The sequence below is a fragment of the Vombatus ursinus genome, unplaced genomic scaffold (assembly GCF_900497805.2).
Source record: "Vombatus ursinus unplaced genomic scaffold, bare-nosed wombat genome assembly UNPS02014662.1, whole genome shotgun sequence".
Taxonomy (NCBI): domain Eukaryota; kingdom Metazoa; phylum Chordata; class Mammalia; order Diprotodontia; family Vombatidae; genus Vombatus; species Vombatus ursinus.
Window position 1 is genome coordinate 239,555 of NW_020954440.1, and position 19,713 is coordinate 259,267.

General features: G+C 38.4%; 1 protein-coding gene across 2 annotated transcripts; it reads left to right on the forward strand.

Moving 5' to 3' along the window:
* Positions 1–479: 479 nt before the first annotated feature.
* MS4A2 (membrane spanning 4-domains A2) lies at positions 480–15,534 on the forward strand. Of its 2 annotated transcripts, XM_027861358.1 has the most exons (7): positions 480–597; positions 6,943–7,096; positions 7,858–7,992; positions 11,482–11,538; positions 12,206–12,361; positions 12,736–12,843; positions 15,157–15,534. In XM_027861358.1, the coding sequence occupies exons 2-7, from the start codon at positions 6,959–6,961 to the stop codon at positions 15,310–15,312; spliced, it is 750 nt and encodes a 249-aa protein (XP_027717159.1). In that variant the 5' UTR covers positions 480–597; positions 6,943–6,958; the 3' UTR covers positions 15,313–15,534. The 2 variants fall into 2 exon arrangements, with proteins under 2 accessions (XP_027717159.1, XP_027717160.1); XM_027861359.1 differs by lacking the exon at positions 12,206–12,361.
* The last annotated feature ends 4,179 nt before the right edge of the window (positions 15,535–19,713 follow it).

Consider the following 19,713-nt stretch of genomic DNA (forward strand, 5'->3'; position numbering starts at 1 on the left):
CTTTTCTTCTTAGAAAATTACCTAAGACAATGAGAGTTCAAGTGACTTGCCCAAACTCATACAGCTACCATGTGACAAAGGAGATATTCGAACTTGAATTCTTGATGTGGGGGGCCAGTTCTCTAGCACCTCAGTTCCTAAAAAGTAAAGGTAAATGCTGTTGCTTCGTGGCTTCATGGGAATCTGGGGCAGGACATTACTTCACAATCCTAAAAGCACCTGATTCAATGGTTGGTGTAATTGTATCCTAGCAGTTAATGAGTCTCCAACAGAGACTACACTTGTTTTTCATGCTGCAGAAGAGAGAAGTGTGAGTGGGTTGTGGCAGTAGGGTGGAGTGAAGGGTCACTGATGGACAGATTTCTAACTAGCCTCAGCTAATGAGTATTTCTAAGAATGGCAGTTGCTTGTAGATAATGATCGGAGTAAAATATCTTACAATCCCAGCCCATCTGAAGTTCAGTGAGAGAGGAAGAACACAGGGCCCCATGGTATCTGTTCTCTCACACCCTAGAATAGCTCATTCGCTGGAAGAGACTGACTAGGAAGACCCATGATCAAGAGACACATTCCCTAGATCACTTTCAAAAGACTCAGGTAGGTACAGATAATGTTGCATAAATCTTAGACTTTTAGATGGTCGCATAGGGGGTTTCTAGACTCTGGAACTATAGGGCCCTTGCCCTGAGAACAGACTGGTTTATGTATGAGTAAGAGGCTGAGTTATATCCTCATCCTTCTGTCTTTGTGGGGAGGAAAATTACTTCTTTCAGCCCTTGAAGGAAAAATGTAGGGATGGAGCTGCTTACCCTGTGCTGACTCCAATGAATTATAAAATCTTATAGGAAGAAGGGACCTCAAAGGCCAACTATCTCAATTCATACCTTAATACTAATTCACTCTGCCATATCTTTAAGCAGTCATCACCCAACCTTCTTAAAAGACTTAAAAGTCTTTAAATCTTAAAAGACTTAAAAATGAATAGTTCTCCCAAAGGTGAATTTCTCCTCTCAAAGACTCCATTTCCTCATCTGTATAAATGAATGAATCAATCAACAAATAAAAAAGGTGCTTATTAAGCACTTACTGTGCCAAGCTTCATGGATACTAATAGAAAATCAGTACATTCCCAGCTCTCAAGGAACTCATATGACTGAAACATGCATAAGAAGGTTCAACTCTAGGGCAAATGGAACATCTCAGGGATCATTGTGGTGCATAGGAACAGCAGATAGTAATTCCTGGGGGTTCTAGAAGGTCTAGATAGGACCTAGTGGTCATTTATCTTATTGGAAGGATTATAGTTGGTGATTCTTTGCTCATCTAAGCAGTGTGAACAGCCACATGAAGCTCCACTTTAGAGGAGTTGTGGTAGCCAGAGGGTACCTGCCTAACACTTTGGGGAAGAGGCAATGAGCATAAGGGTTGAAATAGGGACTCTGTGGTTCTTCTTTGTGTGAGTATTCATGGCCAGTCAGTGTCTGGGAAGGGGACTGGGGGAGGGGGCAATAGTAAGAGAGCTGAGGGTATGGGCTCCCTACAGTAAAACGAAGTTAGATAGTTTTTAAGACTCCTTTATATCAAACAATCTAGAAATGCTATCACATTATAATGGGTAAATACTGTATTTATATTCAGAGGTCAACAGGATTGGACTTGATGATTATTATGGTGCTTTCCACCTCTACATCTATGACCTCCAAATATTGTATGTTAAAGAGACAAGCCAACAATTCTCTTTGCTTCTTTGTGGCATAATTGAAAATCTCTGATCTTTGGATCCCTGCTCCCCCATTTACTACCTATGTGACTTTGGCAAAGTCACTTGTCTTACCCTTTGTCATCTCAACTCTCAATTCCATTTTTCTCCATGCCCCCTGAGGAAGTCATGTAATATTCATGTCAGCTGGGCTCATAACAAGGTCAAATTATCTAAGCTCATTAATGTTTCACTCTTTTATGGCAACCCTATGTTTTTCTTCTCTGATTTCCTCTAGTGACTAGTCAAAATTCTCTCTTTTTTCCTTAACTCTTTATTCTGTCCCCTCACTTATATGCCATTTCAATAGATAATAAACTATTTCAATAGCCTTACTGAAATATTGAGTTTTCTAATATCTGTACACATCAAAATTTCTCTTGACCCAATTTCTCCTTTCCTCTGCTCCATGAGAAAAAGGTTGACTGTTTCACTGAAGTCAAAACTTCCATTCATTCCCTTAATCCTACCTCCCTCTGGACTCATTCAGGAATTTGGAATATTGGTTACCTCATTGTCATGCCCTCCCATTTTCAATTTCTCCCTAACTACTAGCTCCTTTTCCATCTAATTTTTTTTTTAAAAATCTTAGTTTTACCTTGTCCTTACAAATCCTTGACTGGTCCTAGATATCTCATGCCTTTCATGACAAAACTAGTAGAAAAAAACTATATGCTTTCTTATTTCACTTCCTCACTGCCCAGACACTTCTCCAACCATTCCAAAATGGTTACTGATTACAACATTCTACTGAGCTTTCATTCTTCATTTGCCACTCATCTATTGATTATTATTAAATACTTTTACTCTATCCTTGACATTTGTGACCTTTGTACAATCTTTGAAGTTGGTTCTCTGCCTTTGGCTTCAGGACAATGCTTTGCCTCAGTTCTTTTATGTATCTGACTTCTGCTCCTCAGTCACACAGGTAGGTCATCCTCACTCTTCTGTTCCTTTAGCATGAGTGTCTCCCAAGGCTCATCCCTGGGTTACTTTCTTTTCTCTTAATCTTGGTGATCTTGTCAGTTCCCAGGTGTTCAAGTAGCATTTTCAATTAGACATTCAAATTACAGAATCCCAAAAGAAGAACCTTGAAGGTTATCTAATCCAATCTTTCCTAGAAAGGTCTCCCTTCTATAATGTCTTAGAAATGTAGTCACTGAGGTTTTGTATGAAGGACCCCAGTAAGGGAGAAGTTTCTACCTCCTGAAACAGCTCAGTACACATTGGGAGAGCTCTGTGTTTGGAACAGTTTCCTTACATCAAGTTTAAATACACCTCTCCTCAACTGTCACCCTACTTGAAGAGATACATAATTAAGGGAATACCACCTTAGGGGAAGGTTTGTTTCTTTCCCTTTACATTATCCAGCCCTAATTTCTCTTCTGAACTCCAGTCTCATATCATCAGCTGGTTGCTGCACATTTCCTCCTGGACATTACATAGGCATCTCAAAGTCACCATTTCCAAAACAGAACTAATCATCTTCCCCCTTCTTAATTCCACTATCTTTGTTGAGGGCTATCATCACTCAATCAAGTTTGCAACTTCAGTAACAAAGTCCATACAAGTCAAATTAAAGTTAAACTTCTTTGAATATTTCCTCTCCCTTATTGTTCAAATTTAATTACTTGTCAAATCTTACTGATTCTCTCTTCACAAAATTTCACAAGCACACAGATTTAGATGGGACAGGAATCCTTGGGACCGTCTAGTCCAATTTTCATTTCACAGATGAGGATCTTACATCCATCTCTTTCTCTCTACCCATATGCTCCCACTCTCATCACCTCTCACCTGAACTTTCTCCTACAGCTTCTACTGTCCACGTTCACCCCTCTCCAATCCACCCACCACAGAGTTACCAAAATAATCTTGCTAAGGCACAGGCCTGATCTTGCCAATCTCCTCTTCAAAAACTTCCCTGGGCTCCAAAATACCTAGAGGATAAAATGCAAATCCCTCACCCTAGTGTATAAGGGCCCCCACAAGTTGTTTTCCATGTAGATTTCTCCCTTATTTCATATCACACCCTTTGAGAGACTTGAATGTATGGACTACTCACTGCTTTCTGAACTTTATGCTACTTTGCTAGCTTCTGTACAGTTATTCTGGTCACTCCCACTTCCATCCCTGGAATGTACCCTACTGCCCATTCTTTCTGCCCCTTTTATTTCCCCTATTGCCTATCCCCATTCAAATATAAGGTCCTTGAAGATGACATCTGATTTACTTGTTCCTTATATCCCTAGAGCTTAGCACACCATGTAAGCACACTCTAACCCTAACCCTAACCCTGGGTGGAAAAATTCATAGCAAGTATCTCTGATAAAGACCTCAGTTCCCAAATATAAATGCACTGTTGGTGGAATTATGAATTGATCCAACCATTCTGGAGAACAATGTGGAACAATTCTGAAAAGGCTATAAATCTTTGCATACCCTTTGATCCTACAATATCATTGCTAGGTCAGTATCCCAAAGAAATTTTTTAAAAGGAAAAGAACTTATTTGTACAAAAATATGTATATCACCTCTTTTTGTGGTGGCTAAGGATTGGAAATTGAGGGGATGCTTATCAATTGGGGAATGGCTGAACAAGTTGTAGTATATGATTGTAATGGAATATTATTGTTCTATTAGAAATGACAAACAGGGTGATTTCAGAAAAACCTGAAAAGACATACATGAACTAATGAAATTGAAATGAGCAGAAACAGGAAAACATTGTACATGGTAACAGCAATATTGTATGATGAACTCCAAGTAACTTAGCTATTGTCAGCAATACAATGAACCAAGGCAATCCCAAAGGACTCAGGATGAAAAATGCTATCCGCCTCCAGAGAAAGAATTTATGATGTCTGAACACAGACTAAAACATACTATTTTTCTCTTTCTTTCTTCCTTTCTTTTTATTATTCTTGCACAGAATGACTAATATAGAAATATTTTACATGATTGCACATGTATAACCTGTGTCAGATTGGTTACCATCTTAGGGAAGGGGAGGGAAATAAGATAAGGATAGAATTTGGAACTCAAAACAAAAAAAAACAATGAATGTCAAAAAAATGCACATAACTGGGGGAAAATGAAATGTTATTTTAAAAGTGGTTCTATAAATATTTTGTACATATAGAGTCTTTTCCTTTTTCTTTGATCTCTTTGAGGTACAGACCTAGTAGTGGTATTACTGGGTCAAAGGGTATGAACAGTTAAATAGCCCTTTGGGAATAGTGCCAAATAGCTTTCTAGAATGGTAAGATCAGTTCACAACTCCACCAACAGTGCATTGGTGTTCCTATCTTTTCACATCCCCTCCAACATTTATCATTTTCCTTTTCTGTCATATTAGACAATTTGATAGGTGTAAGGTGGTATCTCAGAGTTGTTTTAATTTGCATTTCTCTAATACACTATAAGCTCTTGACAAATGTTCTATCCATATGTCTTCTTAGCTTAGTCTATCAAGATTCCAATCAGATATCATCTTCTCTGGGAATCCTTCCCAGATTCCCTTAGTTCCTAGTGCTCTCTCACTCCTCAAGTTGGCTTGTGCTTGTTTCCCTGTATTTGGAATCCTTCAAGTAGAACTTAATTTCCTTGATGACTGGGACTATTTCGTATTTGTCTTTGTATTTTCAAATATGACTTGTATGTGTATAGTAGGCACTTAAGATCATTGATTTGTAGCTGAAGAGGACTTAAGTCATTCAATGCAATACTGTCATTAAAATAATAAAGAAACTGAAGCTAATATAGGTTAAATAAATTTTCCAAAGTCACAAGTAACAATTGGCAAGACTAGGAATCAAACCCAAGCTTTCTGATTAAAATTCTACTAAACCACTGCTATGGGAAATTAATACAAGCACATATGTGTCTAGAGCAGTGGTGTCAAACTCAAATGAAAATGGGGGCCACTAAATCATACATAAGGATCCCTGTGGGCCATATATTGATTTAGAAATTCACATATTAACAATATCTGTTTATTAAATTTGTATTTGTTTTGCTAAATATGTTACATTTACATTTTAGTCTGGTTCAGTCAGAACACGTCTGAGACTTTTGTGTTAGATGGAAGTTCCTTTAAGAAAGCATCCTCCCACCTTTTCATTGCTTGGAGGAGTATTGGAAATAAAGGAAAATCTACATTAGCAATGACATCGTAGGTGGGTTAATCTGTACTTTGGCTTAGCCACAAATTTTGTCATTACTGACCAGAAATAAAATTGACTGTTTTATTAGTCTAGAAGCAAGGACAGAAGTAGAGAGGACTTGGGGTTACTGAAAATGGAAAATATCATTACATACTTTAACCGGAATGAGGCTAGTTTCTAAGACGAAGTAACACATGTCAAAAGAGGGGTGACATAGAGACCTCTCCTTACCTCTACACCATGGATTCCATGTCATTGTTCAAATGACTGGACTTAATTATATGTCTCCCCAATGCACATATCCCTCTCTTCACCTGTGAAATCCTTCCCTTCTTTTGATGTCTGACTCAGCTGCTACCACTTCCATGAAGTCTTCTTAGAACTCCCCAGTTTTATGTAATCTTTCTCTTCACAAATCTCTCAAGCCGTCCTTTCTGGAGGACTCATAGACTTATGTCAATGATACATGGATGGCTTATTGTGATGGGGGTATCATGAGTACACTAAAAACATGGACTGCCCCATGGCAGTTTTGTATACTCCACAGGTGTCTTGGGCACACTTAAGAAACATTTGTTGCATTGAATTAGAGTACAAAGATGATTTGGAAAGAGATTATATACACACAAATTGGAGACTGAGATCAGGTCCCTGTTGAGGAATAGTAGGATGTATAGAATTCAATTAAAATTTTTGAGACATCAAATATATTTTCATTCATATGTCCCCGAGTCTTGATGTATTTGATTGAGAAAGGCAAGGCAAATTATACCAAATGATGAGCCCAGAAAATAGAAAGGCAATAGAAACCCTAATTCATGACTCTACTGATTGTTTTTCTCTTCCTTAGAAGTGATGAATTTTGTTCATTAACAGTATCGTGTGACTGTGGGTTGTTCAGCTCCAAACTTAGCACAGAAACTATTTGAGGCCACTATCATTTCCACAACCAATGATAAATACCATATCCTGCAGAGAGTGCTGGGTAATAGTGAAATGAATGACTTTCTGTTACAGAACCTACTGCCTAATCATGAGCTCACCACCTATCCAGTCTGTGGAGGATCCCACTGAAGAAGATGTACAGGAGAAAGTAAAGCAACTTAAATCTACCCCCCCACCACGGAGCAAACTGGAGGCATTCCTGAGGAAGGAACTAGAATTCCTGGGGGTAATCACTTCATGGAGATTCGAGTAAATGAGATGGGGCCAGAGTTCCTGGCAAGGTGCTGAGATTACCATATTGGAAAGAAAATTCTTCTAACTTAGGAGCTCATGCTGTGAAATTTCTGTGGGATTCCCCTAGAAGGCTCTGGTTTCATTATCTGCTAACACCTGGAGAAGAAAATGAGAAAAATACTAGCATGTGTTTCTACTCTACTATTTAAAGAAAAATAATGATCTCTTTTTCCCACAGGGAGACCACTTCATCAAACATTCAATGGTTTAAACTGAAACAGACCTTAAATCATAGAAGAGAGAATTTCAGAGCTGTAAAACATCTTAGATCAGAAAATATCGCAGAGCTGAAAGGCAGCAAAAGGAACATAGAATTTCATAGATGAGAGGGGCTTTAGAACATAAAATAGTAGAGTTAGGAGAGTCTTAGAACAGAAAATGTCAGAGGTAGGAGGAATCTCCTAATACAGAATATCATATTTAGAAAGTACATGAGAATGTAAAATGTTTGAGATTAGGGGGAAAAATACTTCAGGATTATCTACTACAACTCCATCATGGCATCACTAATTCATATTCACTGACACCCTAGCAAAGAAGAATGTGTCTGTAGTACCTATCATCTTCTTCAGCCTTGTTCAGTGATTGGCCAGTATTCAGGAACCATGACTCAGGTGTTAAGTAGTTATACTGAGGAAAAAGTACTCATCCCAGGAAATATTTTCCCTTCTAAGTGTATTTCTCTCCTTGCAGGCAGCTCAGACCATGATTGGCCTTATCTGCTGCTTCTTTGGAGTAACTCATGAATTCATTCTGGATTTTCTGAAACCTAAGAAGGACCTTTTCTCAGCCTCTTACATGGGCTATCCAATATGGGGAGGATTACTGGTAAGTCTCTTCAAGTCAGTTGAGTTCAAGTTAATCCCATGCACACCTTTCAAACATCTTATATGTCTAAGTCCCAGTATTACCTACTTATATATCTTCTATCTTCACCTTACCTTCCTATCAGAATCTTATGAATGAATGTTTTCCATCATTTGAAGTATGGAAGATACTCAGAATGTCTTCTGGATTCTCCCATTGAAACAAAAAGATAGTCAGTTCTTGCTTGGTATTCTGAGATGCATGTTCTAAAAAAAATGTGGTATCAAAAATTGGTTTGATATCATTTGCTGTCTTTATGACCATTTGTACAATGAACCTACCATGTCAGATGACAGCAGAATCCTCCTCCATTATAAATTCTGGATTTAGCATGGAAACATAAGTAGGAGAAATGGGGTAGCATGGCATAGTGAAAAGAAACTTGAATTAAGTCAAAAGACTTCAAGATGTCTCTGCTACTTAATATTTGTAACATATCGGATAGGTCACTGAGACTCTGGTTCTTGGTTTTCTTGTGATTAAAATAAAAACTTTTGAACAAATAACAAAAATTGAAACTAAGCCCCAAGCAATTCTAATGGCCAGCTTTTTTCCAAAGAAGAGAAAAGAAAATATATTATTTCCCTTCTCTACAGAAATGAGAGAGAGAGAGAGAGAGAGAGAGAGAGAGGCAGTGGAATATTGCACATACTGTCAGGTTAGTTTGGTGTGATGTCTAATTTTGATGAATCACCTCACCCCTCACCTCCCAGCCAACATACATACTTTTTAGTTTTAGGGGTTTTGGGGGGTTTTTTTGTTATTGTTATTTATTTGCTTTGTTTTGTCAAAAGAAAATGAGGGATAACTCTATATGCAGGAGAGAGACATTCTGGGAAATGAAAGTGATATAAAAAACAAGAGATTAATAATAATATAAACAAAATAAGAGTTTGGGACTATGAAATTTTAAGGCTCCTTCTAATTCTAAATTCCTATCATTCTATAAACTAGCATTCAGCTCAATTCTCTGGGATGAACTAAAGACTTACAACACCATTATTCACCCCCACCCTCAATCCTTATGGAGTTATATAGGCTCACTCCCTACCTGTAAATTTCCAATCAGTTCATCACCCCTCCCTTACATAGACTCTCTTCACTTTCAAGGCCACCAAGCTCTACATTTGCCTTACATGAACAAAGTCATTAGTGCCCCTCCCCTGAACACTGAAAGCTCCCTCCCCTAAATGTGTGCACCAATCACAAGACTTTCTATCAGTGCAAAAGATAACCAAAGAAGTCTCTCCTTTCCATTGCTTCTTCTCCATCCACTTTACCTTAGTACAGTTGGCAGGCCATCCTCTAAATCTCCAAATCAACCAACACCAGATCCAAGGCTGTGTGCTGAGTTTATTAAATAAGACTGTACAGTCCACTTCTCACCAGATTCTCCTTTTTCCATTCATAGCTGCATTCTGTCCCCAGTTCCAGACACATTACTTTCAACAGCATATATATTTTTCCTGAATATAACTGTACATGATTCACCAGTAAACACAAAGGGGCCTCTACTTAATCTAACAATTCTGCACTCTCTGTGGTTTAGGCCCTTTTCCCTCTCTTGGAGAATCAGACAGAGGGATTTCTATGCATGGACAACCCTGCTCTCCACAGCAGCCAGTACTGAATGAGTGTCCACTGGGTTTGCTATTTTAAATGATGTACCAATCAAGAATGCAGGGTATGGATGACCATAATCTCTAACCCCAAGAGGCTGATGATCTACAAAGAGAAGCTAGGAATCTCCAAGAAGAAAAGGAGGTCAGATTGAGAGTTTTCAGCCATTTTGATTAACAAGTCCATCCAATAAATTGAGCCAAAATACAGACTGTCAATTGGCAGTATGGTGCAGTGGAAAGGATATGGAACTTGAAGTCACAGAACCTGAGTTCACATACTAGCTTTGCTACTTATCCCTCCTTCAACCTTCATCAAGTCACTTATCCACTTTGGGGCTCAGTTTCTTAATCTGTGAAATTAAAGTCCCTCCCGGACCTTGGCTAATGCTCTTATAACAGCAAAGGATACCATATCATTATTCCCATTAAGATGTTAGTAAAATTTCTAAGTTTCAAAAGTGATCCAATATCCAGTTTTCTGGCATAAAGAATATAGCTAGAAAAGTATGAGGGAAGTGGGGCAAAAAGAGGAGTTCAGCAGCATGGCATGTTGCATATAGTGCTGGACTGAGAGTCAAGAAGACCTAGGTTCAAATCCCTTCTCTGACCCTTAATGTTTGAGCCTGGACAAGCTGCATCTGAATTAAATACAAAGCAGTGTGATAGGCCCAAAAAATCTGCTCAAGGAAAATGTCTCTGTGCCTGTTCTCTACAATGCATAGGCCTTCAGTGCTTTCCCTACTCTTTTGATTAAATGCCAACTTCTCGGTGTGTCTTTAAAGATTTCTCTCAGGTTTGCCCACCTTTATCGCTATTATGTGCAAGACTCAATTCTAGAGGCTGAAGAAACAAAGAAAAATACAATACAGTTTCTGTAATAGTATGAGCCCCAATGGACTTAAAGTCTAATAATGAAAACAGAGCTGAAAGTAGGAATCACACCCTCAGGTAACTACCACAAACCATACCTGGGTCGAGACAGAAAGTATAGCCTCATTTTCTATGGGGGGGGGAGGGTAAGAGAGTAGGGATGAGACAGGGATCTTTGGATACTACCTCCTGCTAGGCAGGGTTCAAGGACATAGGGGATAGCATAAGGATGGGGGAGAAAAGATCCTCACTATAGTGTAGGGCAGATATAGGAAGTGTAGGAAGGCCTCACGTGAGCCTGCCAGCTGGTAGTTTCACATTTTCAATTTTCTTCCTCTGTTCTTCCTCTATACTATTTCAGCATCGAAAGTGCTATAACTTCCCCCTTCCTCTAAATTTCATCCCTTCTAAATTCATCATTCTGGGACTTTGGGCCAGATACCTCACTCTAAGCATAGCTGTGAGTTGTGATGTGCCAATATCTAAAGAGATGAAAAAATAAGATATGGTCCAATAGTGGAGAAGGAACAATATATAAAGTTAGTTCCTGAGGAAAATTTGAGAAGGATCAAATCCTTTTTTAACTGATAAGGAAAGATAGAAACATGTTCAGAAAAATGACCAAGGGCTTGAAATTTTAAATTAGCAGATGAGATGTGATTGGCAAAATTAAAGTCCATGGCAAAATGATCCTACTGGTTCTCACTGTGAAACATATTGAGTACTGGAGTCATCAGCACATGTACTTCCCTCAACTTCAATTATCTTTTCTTTGATAATAATATTTACCTTCTCTGCATTCCCAACATTTAGTTCTGGGATGCTATGGATCATCAGCATAGGCTCTGAGGCCTTGAAAATGGAATGATTGAGTTGTTAGGGCTTCATATTATGTGGAAGAAGTGAGACAGGCAGTCAACTTCCAATGACAAGTTTTATTTTTTCCTGTCTTGGACAGTTCACCATTTCTGGATCTCTGTTGATTGCATCTGAAAGAAAAGGCGCCAAGTATCTGGTGAGTAAAAGCATTGTCCTTTTTCGTCACTGAGAATGTAGGAAGAAATCATGATTATTAGTAGAGAAGAAAGTCTTCAGGACAGAAAAGAGGTTTATTAGTACAGTATAACACATTATAGCATTATATATGAGATGTATTAGTATAGTGTAGCATATTATACCATTATACTATATAGTATAATATAGTACAGTGATATTTGTGAAAAAGCATATTTGTGGGAAAAGTTCATGGAATAGAAAAATACACCTGAGAATTTTGTTTTAAGAATGATCAGTCCTCACTATTCCAGAGGACAATGTGCCCACACATACTCCTGTATGTCAATTCTCTCCAAAACATCATTTACTGTGTCCCTTCTACCAAACATAGGACCCAGTCCCAAATGCTGGACAGTTCTGTTAGGCTTATTGAATTTAGATATGGCAGAAAGCTTAGATATCATCCAATCTAACCCTCCTCATTTTCCAGAAAATTAAAGTGATCCCCTCAAAACGGGAGTGACTTGGCCAAGGACTCCTAGGGAGCAAGCAGCATAACTGAGATTTGAATCCAGGTCCCCAACACCAAATACTGAGCTCTCTCCACTACTTTGAAAACAGGGTGAAGTAGGAAAATGGATAAGCCCAAACCAGATGCCTCAATGACTGTTCTAATTGTCTCTCAGATACAAAGCAGCCTGGTGATGGCCGTTCTCAGTTCTGTGGTCGCAGGGATTGGGATAAAGATTGTCTGGTCCAATCTGAAGCAAACATCTTCTATTTTTCAAAAATGCCAGAATCAACAAATTGGAGAATTTTGCTTTGCAGTTACTTTTTTAACTGTAAGTGATTCTAATTGAAAAGCTAAGATGCTATTAACCTCCTTGGAGTTAGAATATCCATCCTTTTTTCTTCATAGTAAGACTGGTCCTTAGGCCTTTAAGTCATGGAAGAGACTTGGAGTGGTGCTCTGTGGGTGTATACAGGCATGTCAGAAAGTAGCTGCTGTGTCCACCACAAAGATCCTGCTATGATGAAGTGGAGAAGCCCTGACTATGTTGGCATAACTTCTAGGTTCCATTAGCTGTGTTCCTTTTGAGGTGGTGGTCCTGAAAGTGGGGCTGCCTTCAGAAGCTGTCATCTTATCTGTATCTTATACTTGTGTTACCCTTTAGAATGTGTCTGTCCTGTGACTCTGTTTTCCACTATTTGACAGGAGACTGCAATCATGGTCTTATTCCTCACTGTCCTGGAGCTGGGCATTGGTATATTACTCTCTGTCAATGAACTAATTGGAAAAATAGTGGAAATATGGATTGCAAAGGTAAATTGGTGATAAATGGTGGAGTGTTTAGAATGCAAAGCTAAAAGTCTGAAGTTCTTCAAAATCAAAAAGTTCCAGAGGTTGTTGAGCAAGGGAGAAGCATGACTAAAATGGTACCTTGGGAAGCAAGATTTGATATCAATAAGAAAAAGAGATAACACTTGTGGAGGAGAGGAACTAGGGAACTTCATGGAAGGTCCATAACTCTTTTTCCCAATTCAGTGAACTTCTGAAAATATACATCATAACATCATTTCAATCCCCAGAAAAATAGTGGGAAATATGTATTGGTTCCTTTTCCCTTTCCATCCTTTCCAAGCCCTCATTGGTCATTATTCCCCTTCCCACACTCTGTAGTCCAGTTTCCAAGGCTTCCCTCTGTTTCTCACTCATGGAACTCCATCTCCCATCTCCATGCCTTTGAATTTGCCAACCTGTATGCCTGGAATGTACTCCCTCCTTCTCAATATTCTTTTGTATTTTTTTAAAATTTTATTCTCTCCCTATCTCTATCTCATAGAATCCCTCTTTTCCTTTAAGATGCTACTTAGATTCCATCTTCTGTGAAGCCTTTCCTGATCCCCCAACTGCTAATTCCCTCTCTTCCAAATGACTTTGTACTTAACTACTGTGCATATATGTGTGTGTCTATATGATACAGAGAGGCATAAAATACTGATATAGAGAAGTATAAGATACAGATACTGAGAGGGTATACAATAATTTGAGGATGAAGGACTCACATATGAAGTCATTTAAAGTTATACAAACAAAATAAAATAAAACTGAATTCTGTAGCACAGAACAAGAAGTTAGTGAGAAGAACCTGAGATTCAGAGTTAGTATTTTTGGTAGGCAATCAGGGTTAAATGACTTGCCTGGGGACACATGGCTAGTAAGTGTCTAAGGCCAGATTTGAACTCAGGTCCTCCTGACCCAAGGGCTGGTGATCTACCTAGCTGCCCCTCAGCTTCAGAGTTAGGAAAGTTTTGTTTGAGTCCAAGTTTGGCTATCTACTTGTAGTATAGCTTCAAAGATCAAATGAGATGATAGGAAAGTGATTTTCAAACCTTAAGGTGACATTTAAATGCAAGTTACATAAAAATGGTATTTAACATTTATACAGTAATTAAAAGTTTGTAAGGCACTTTACTTGTGTTAGTCAGTTGATCCTTATATAATGATGTGGAGTAGATGGTATTATCATTCCCATTTTACATATGAGGAAACTGAGGTTGGAAGAGATTAAGTAACTTAGAATCAGAGACCTCTGAGGCCTCTTTTAGCTCTAAGGTTGTATGCCTAGGATTTAACAAGATAAATCAATAAACTGATAATCAACAATCATGACTAATTACCAATATATAGCACTGGAGACCCAAAGACAATACTGAAATAATCCCTACCCTTGAGGAGTTTATAATCTAGCCTGAGGAGACAACATGTACATTTATAAGAATGTACAAAACAGGGGGCAGCTAGGTGGCAACAGTGGATAGAGCACAGACCTGGAGTCGAGAGGACTTGAGTTCAAATCCAGCCTCAGATACATAAAAATTCACTAGCTGTGTGACTCTGGACAAGTCACTTAACCCCAATTGCATCACTTAAAAAAAAAGTACAAAATAGATTAATGAAACTGGAGAAAGGGTACTAGAACTTGGGAAACATCAGGAAAGATGTCTCCAGGAAAGGCTGAAGCCAGGAAAAGTTTATTTAGAAGACAGAATTTGGTTTGAGCTTTAAAGATCTCTCTCTGTTTCTTTATCTCTTCCACTCTCATCTATGTATCTATCCATCTATCATCTATCATCTATATATCTATCTATCTATCTATCTACCTATGTACCTATCTAATCTATCATCTACTTGTCCCTACATACATCCTATGCAGACTTGTGCTATCATCCAGAAATATACAAATATACAAAAACCACTTTCCTACCTTCTGCCTTAATCTCATTACAGTGATCACTATAACCTCTCTCTCAAGATAGTAATGTGTATATAGGGCTAATATAAGACTGGGAAACTAATTAGAAGTTCTGGCCTAGAAATATTTGTAGTAAGTTGATGGGGGTGGGGATACAGGCCTTTATCCCCCATGACTGACCTGGTGGAATCTGCTCACATAGAACTTCTCAATCTAGTCTGAAAAGGTGGGTATGGTAGAATTATGGTGGAAGAAAGAAGATAAAGAGGAAAAACTGACAGCCTCAGAGAGACAAAAAGAGGGGGCTAAAGAATTCAACCTGAACTGGAGATTGAGGAAGATCTGACCATTTAAAATTATGTGTGTGTGTTTTCCCTCAGCATCACAAAACTTACCAAGAAGCTCTTTATGAAGAATTAGCCATCTATGACCCAGTTGCTGAAAACATAGAGCTACAGAGAGACACAAGAACGGAATCCAGGGAGTCACTTCAATCAAGAATATATCAATTACCAGAAGAGCTCCAGAAAACTTAATCCTAGAGACCGACAAATGTTTTAAGAGCATGGTACAGTGTAAAGGTTGATTGACTTGGACTCAGTACCCGGGTTTGACTTCTGCCTCTGTCTTTTACTTTCTGTATGACTTTAGTCAAGTGACAACTTCTCTACTCCTCAATAGTTTCATTTGTGTATGACTCTTTGTGACTCCTTTTGGGATGTTCTTGGCACAGATACTGGAGTGATTTGTCATTTCTTTCTCCAGCTCATTTTACAGATGAGGAAACTGAGACAAACAGGGTTAAGTGGCTTGCTCAGGGTCACACAGCTAGTAAGTGTCTGAGGTCAGATTTGAACTCAGGAAGATGAGTCTTCCTGACTCCAGGTCCCCTGATATATCCACTGCACTACCTATCTTTCCCATGACTTTGGTACAAACCTTGCCTCTAATTCATGCTTCCTGAGTGAATTCACTGACTCATTCTAGTGTTCAGCTTACTCTTCTTTAAAATGAAAGGGTTAGGATATATGGTCTCTGAGTTACTTTCCAGACCCAAATCTGTGATCCTAGGACATAGTTTCTGATAGTGCTTTGTGGGATTCTCAGTCTTTCTATTTCTTCCAATGAGCTTCCTAGTTCATATCATCTCTCTCATAACTTACATTATTTTAGCACATTAAAGCTTAAAAGGGCTTTCTTCATAATAACTCAGTGTCATAAGGATTAAAAAGTTTGGTATTTCCATCTTATAAATGAGAACACTGAGGTTTTATCCTAGGCCCTACCCTACACTAGGTGTCAGAGACAGGATTTTAATCCATTTCTCTGGACTCCAAATAGATTACCCTTCCTCATTGCCCTACACCAACATGTTCTGTTTTCCTGATAGCACATGTGTTTGTGTGTGAATGTGTTTATGTTGGTTTTCTTAAATTCAGGTTATCCAAATTCTGGCACCCAACCATTTGATTTTCAATCTTTCAATATAAGACTTACCATATAGAGTACTTAAGAACTTTTAAATAGATTGTTTTCATAGATTTCATAGATTATGTTTCCAGCCTCACAACAACCATGTGAAGTAGATTCTATAAGAATTATTATTAGAGTTTTACAGATATGGAAAATGAGGCTCAGAGAGGTTAAGTTCACTTTCCAAACTCTTCCAGATCCCAAATCCAAAAATTTACCCATGTGCTCTACCACCATATTTGTCATCAATTCAACATTGTTTTACTATTGCTGTTTACTGCTGCTGCTACTACTATTACTATTGTTGTTGAATATATATCTCATGCACACCCAACATTAAACACTTTGGAGGATTACTAATATAGTACAAGATGGGATGGGTCTGAACAAAGTGTGGAAAGATTGGTTATATTTAAATACAAAGGAAGGACTCAGAAGAACATTTTAGATTGAGAAGCTGCAGAGCTTGAGCAGATTTGAGAAGGGGAATGGAATAGGTGAAAACTGATCAGGAGACTACACTGATTGTTTCACAAGGATGCATGATGGGAATTAAGATTGAACAAATTTGAATGAATTAAGAGTCACATGAATCAGGTTCTGAAGGTTCTGTGGATTAATCATTCTTGACTCTTCCCTCTGCTCTTCCCTCTGCTTCCCTCAGTACCTTGAGACTTGATGAATTATTACAACTTCTTATGAATTTTACTTTCCAATTACTTGCATTCATTCTATTTACTTTCATTGTCACCACTTTAGTTTAGCCTATACTTTGCCCTACTTCATTGCATTATTGGATTACTATTGCAACAGCTTCTTAATTGCTCTATTTCCAACCTTGCCCTCTTTAGCTCATTGAAAACAAAGCTGTCAAAGTATCCTTCCTTATATATTTTATCCTTTCATATATCTTGTAAGCACATAGTTGTTTGCATGTTGTCTGGCCCACTGACATATGAGTACCTTGAGAGTGAGGATGGTGTTTTAGCCCTTTACATGCCCAGCAGTAACTATAGTTTCTGGCACAAAATCGGTGGTTAATAAAGGCTTATTGACTGACTAAATTATTTTTAAGGCACAAGTCTTATTATTTAATTCCTGCAAACAACTATTATACATGTGTGTATGTATGTGTGTGAGATAAATTGAAGGAAGGCTCTAGAATAAAGAAGAACAAGGAAAAAGTAACTATAAAAGGTGAGATGTTTACTGAAAACTTGAAGGAAGCCAGAGAAGCTATGAGGCAGAAATGAGAAGGGAGAATATTCCAGGTAGGGGTATAGCCAGCAAAAATGCCCAGAGTTGAGAGATAAACTATGTTGTTCAAAAAATGTGAAGATGTCATAATCACTGGATCACAGAGAACATGTAGGGATATAAGGTATAAGAAGCCTAGAAAAATGGGGGGAGGCAGATTATGAAGACAATGAATGAGAAACAGATTTCATATTTGATCTTGGAGGTAGTAGGGAGAAATTGGAATTTGTGTAGGGGATGGTCAAATATAAGGTTTAGAAAGATCACTTTGATAACTGAGTGAAAATGGGCTAGAGTAGGAAGAAGCTTGTAGAAAGGGAATCAAATATCAGGTTATTGGAAAAGTCTAGGCTTGAAGTGAAAAGGACCTGCAACAGACTGGTGGCAGTGTCAGAGAAGAGAAGGGACCTTATGTGAGAGATGTTATAAAAGTAAAACTGACAGAACTTGGCAACCAATTCGATATGGGGGGGTAGGGATAATGAGGAGTCAAGAATGACACCTAGGTTTTGGGTGTGGATAACTGTGAGGATAGTGGTATCCTTCATAGTAATAGGGAAGTTAAGAAGAAGTGGATATTTGGGGAAATTTTAATGAGTTCAGTGTTGTTCTTGTTAGGTTTAAAATGTCTATGGAACATCCAGGTCAAGACATACAATAGGCAGTTGGTTATATAAGACTAAAGGTTTCAAAAATAATTAATAATTAGGATAATTAAACCATTAATGCTCTGATCTGCCTTATTGGAAAAAATTACCCCACGATGAGAGAAGAAGCTGCTCTTTTGGAAACCTACATGGCCTTCAAATCTAGTTCCACTCTCCAATGAGAGAAAAGGGCTGCTATGTCTCAGAGTAGGATTAAATTCCAACTAGGATGATCTCAGCTTGATAGTGATGCTGTCCAAAGTGCTTATCCTCACTAGCTAGAGGTGAGTGATGCTATGTTTGCAGATGCTTCCAAATGGAAAAGAGAACCATTTCATTCAATGGGACTATTGTAGAGCATGACACAATTGATCTGGCATCTTATAACAGGCTAGGACCTCTCTATTGTTTTCTGGTTCCAGAAATGCATAGAAAGACCATCTGCTTGAGAATGATAAAAGAACTATCAAAAATCATTCTGGTTTTTAAGCAAGATGTGTCTGTGATAGGACCTACCCCTCCTGGTAATGACTGATATAAATCAAGAGACAAAAACTAGAGGACAGTGGGGACTTGACTAGAAGGGGATTTTCTTGACATAGTTTCCAGAGAGAATTTTTTTCTTTCTTGAAGAGATAAAATCAGTTCTGACTCATTAAAGGCATCTCCATGTGACACCAGCTATGAAGACTGACAAATTATTCTCAGAAGATATTGTGTAAAATGATCTTGAGAGTTGATGGTGACAATCATGTGAGAAAGGAAGGTAGAGATTAAATCAAATTCCCCTCAATCTCAGATTCTGATGGATAATCATAGAAATTTTATGAAAATTACTTTTTACAGATGCAGTTCTAACAGCAGCAGCGGTAGCAGCAACTTCAGGAGCTCTCAGCCCAGAGACAGTAAGAGCATCAGAGAACTCATTAGAGATTCCTTGCTAGCACTGGGTGCAGCTGGTGTTGATTGGCAACTCTATTGCCAACAAGCAGGTCTGAGTTGCAGTTCAAGGGCAGAATGCAGTGCTTCTGGTCACAAAGGAGTAGGATCTCTGGTTTCATTTCCAAGGCAGAGAGGAACACTAATGCTTGTGGCTGCCAGGGAGTAAGCCCTTTCTGGGTAAAGACCAGAGTACAAAACAAGATAGAAATGACCACACCTCTCCCCAAATCACACCACCTTGGAAGCACTGTAAACATGCAAACCCCCAAAACTAACTCTGAAAACAGCATCATGAAAAAGCCTGAAGTTTAGGACAGTGCCTCCCAACCCCCAGGTGAACACAGTCCAACTTTAATATAAGGTTCAAAGTCAAGAAATGAGTTAGAAAAATGAGCTAACAACAATAAAAGAACTTGACCATAAAAAGCTATGGCAGGGAAGACTGAGACATAAACATAGAAGAAGACAACAATGTGAAGACAGCCACAGGTCACACCTTGAAGAAAAGTATTAATTGGATCGAAGCCCAACAAGAATTACTAGAAAAGTTAAAGAAAGAGGTAAGAGTGTCAGAGAGGTAAATTGGGAAAAGAAATGAGAGTGATGCAAGAAAATTAT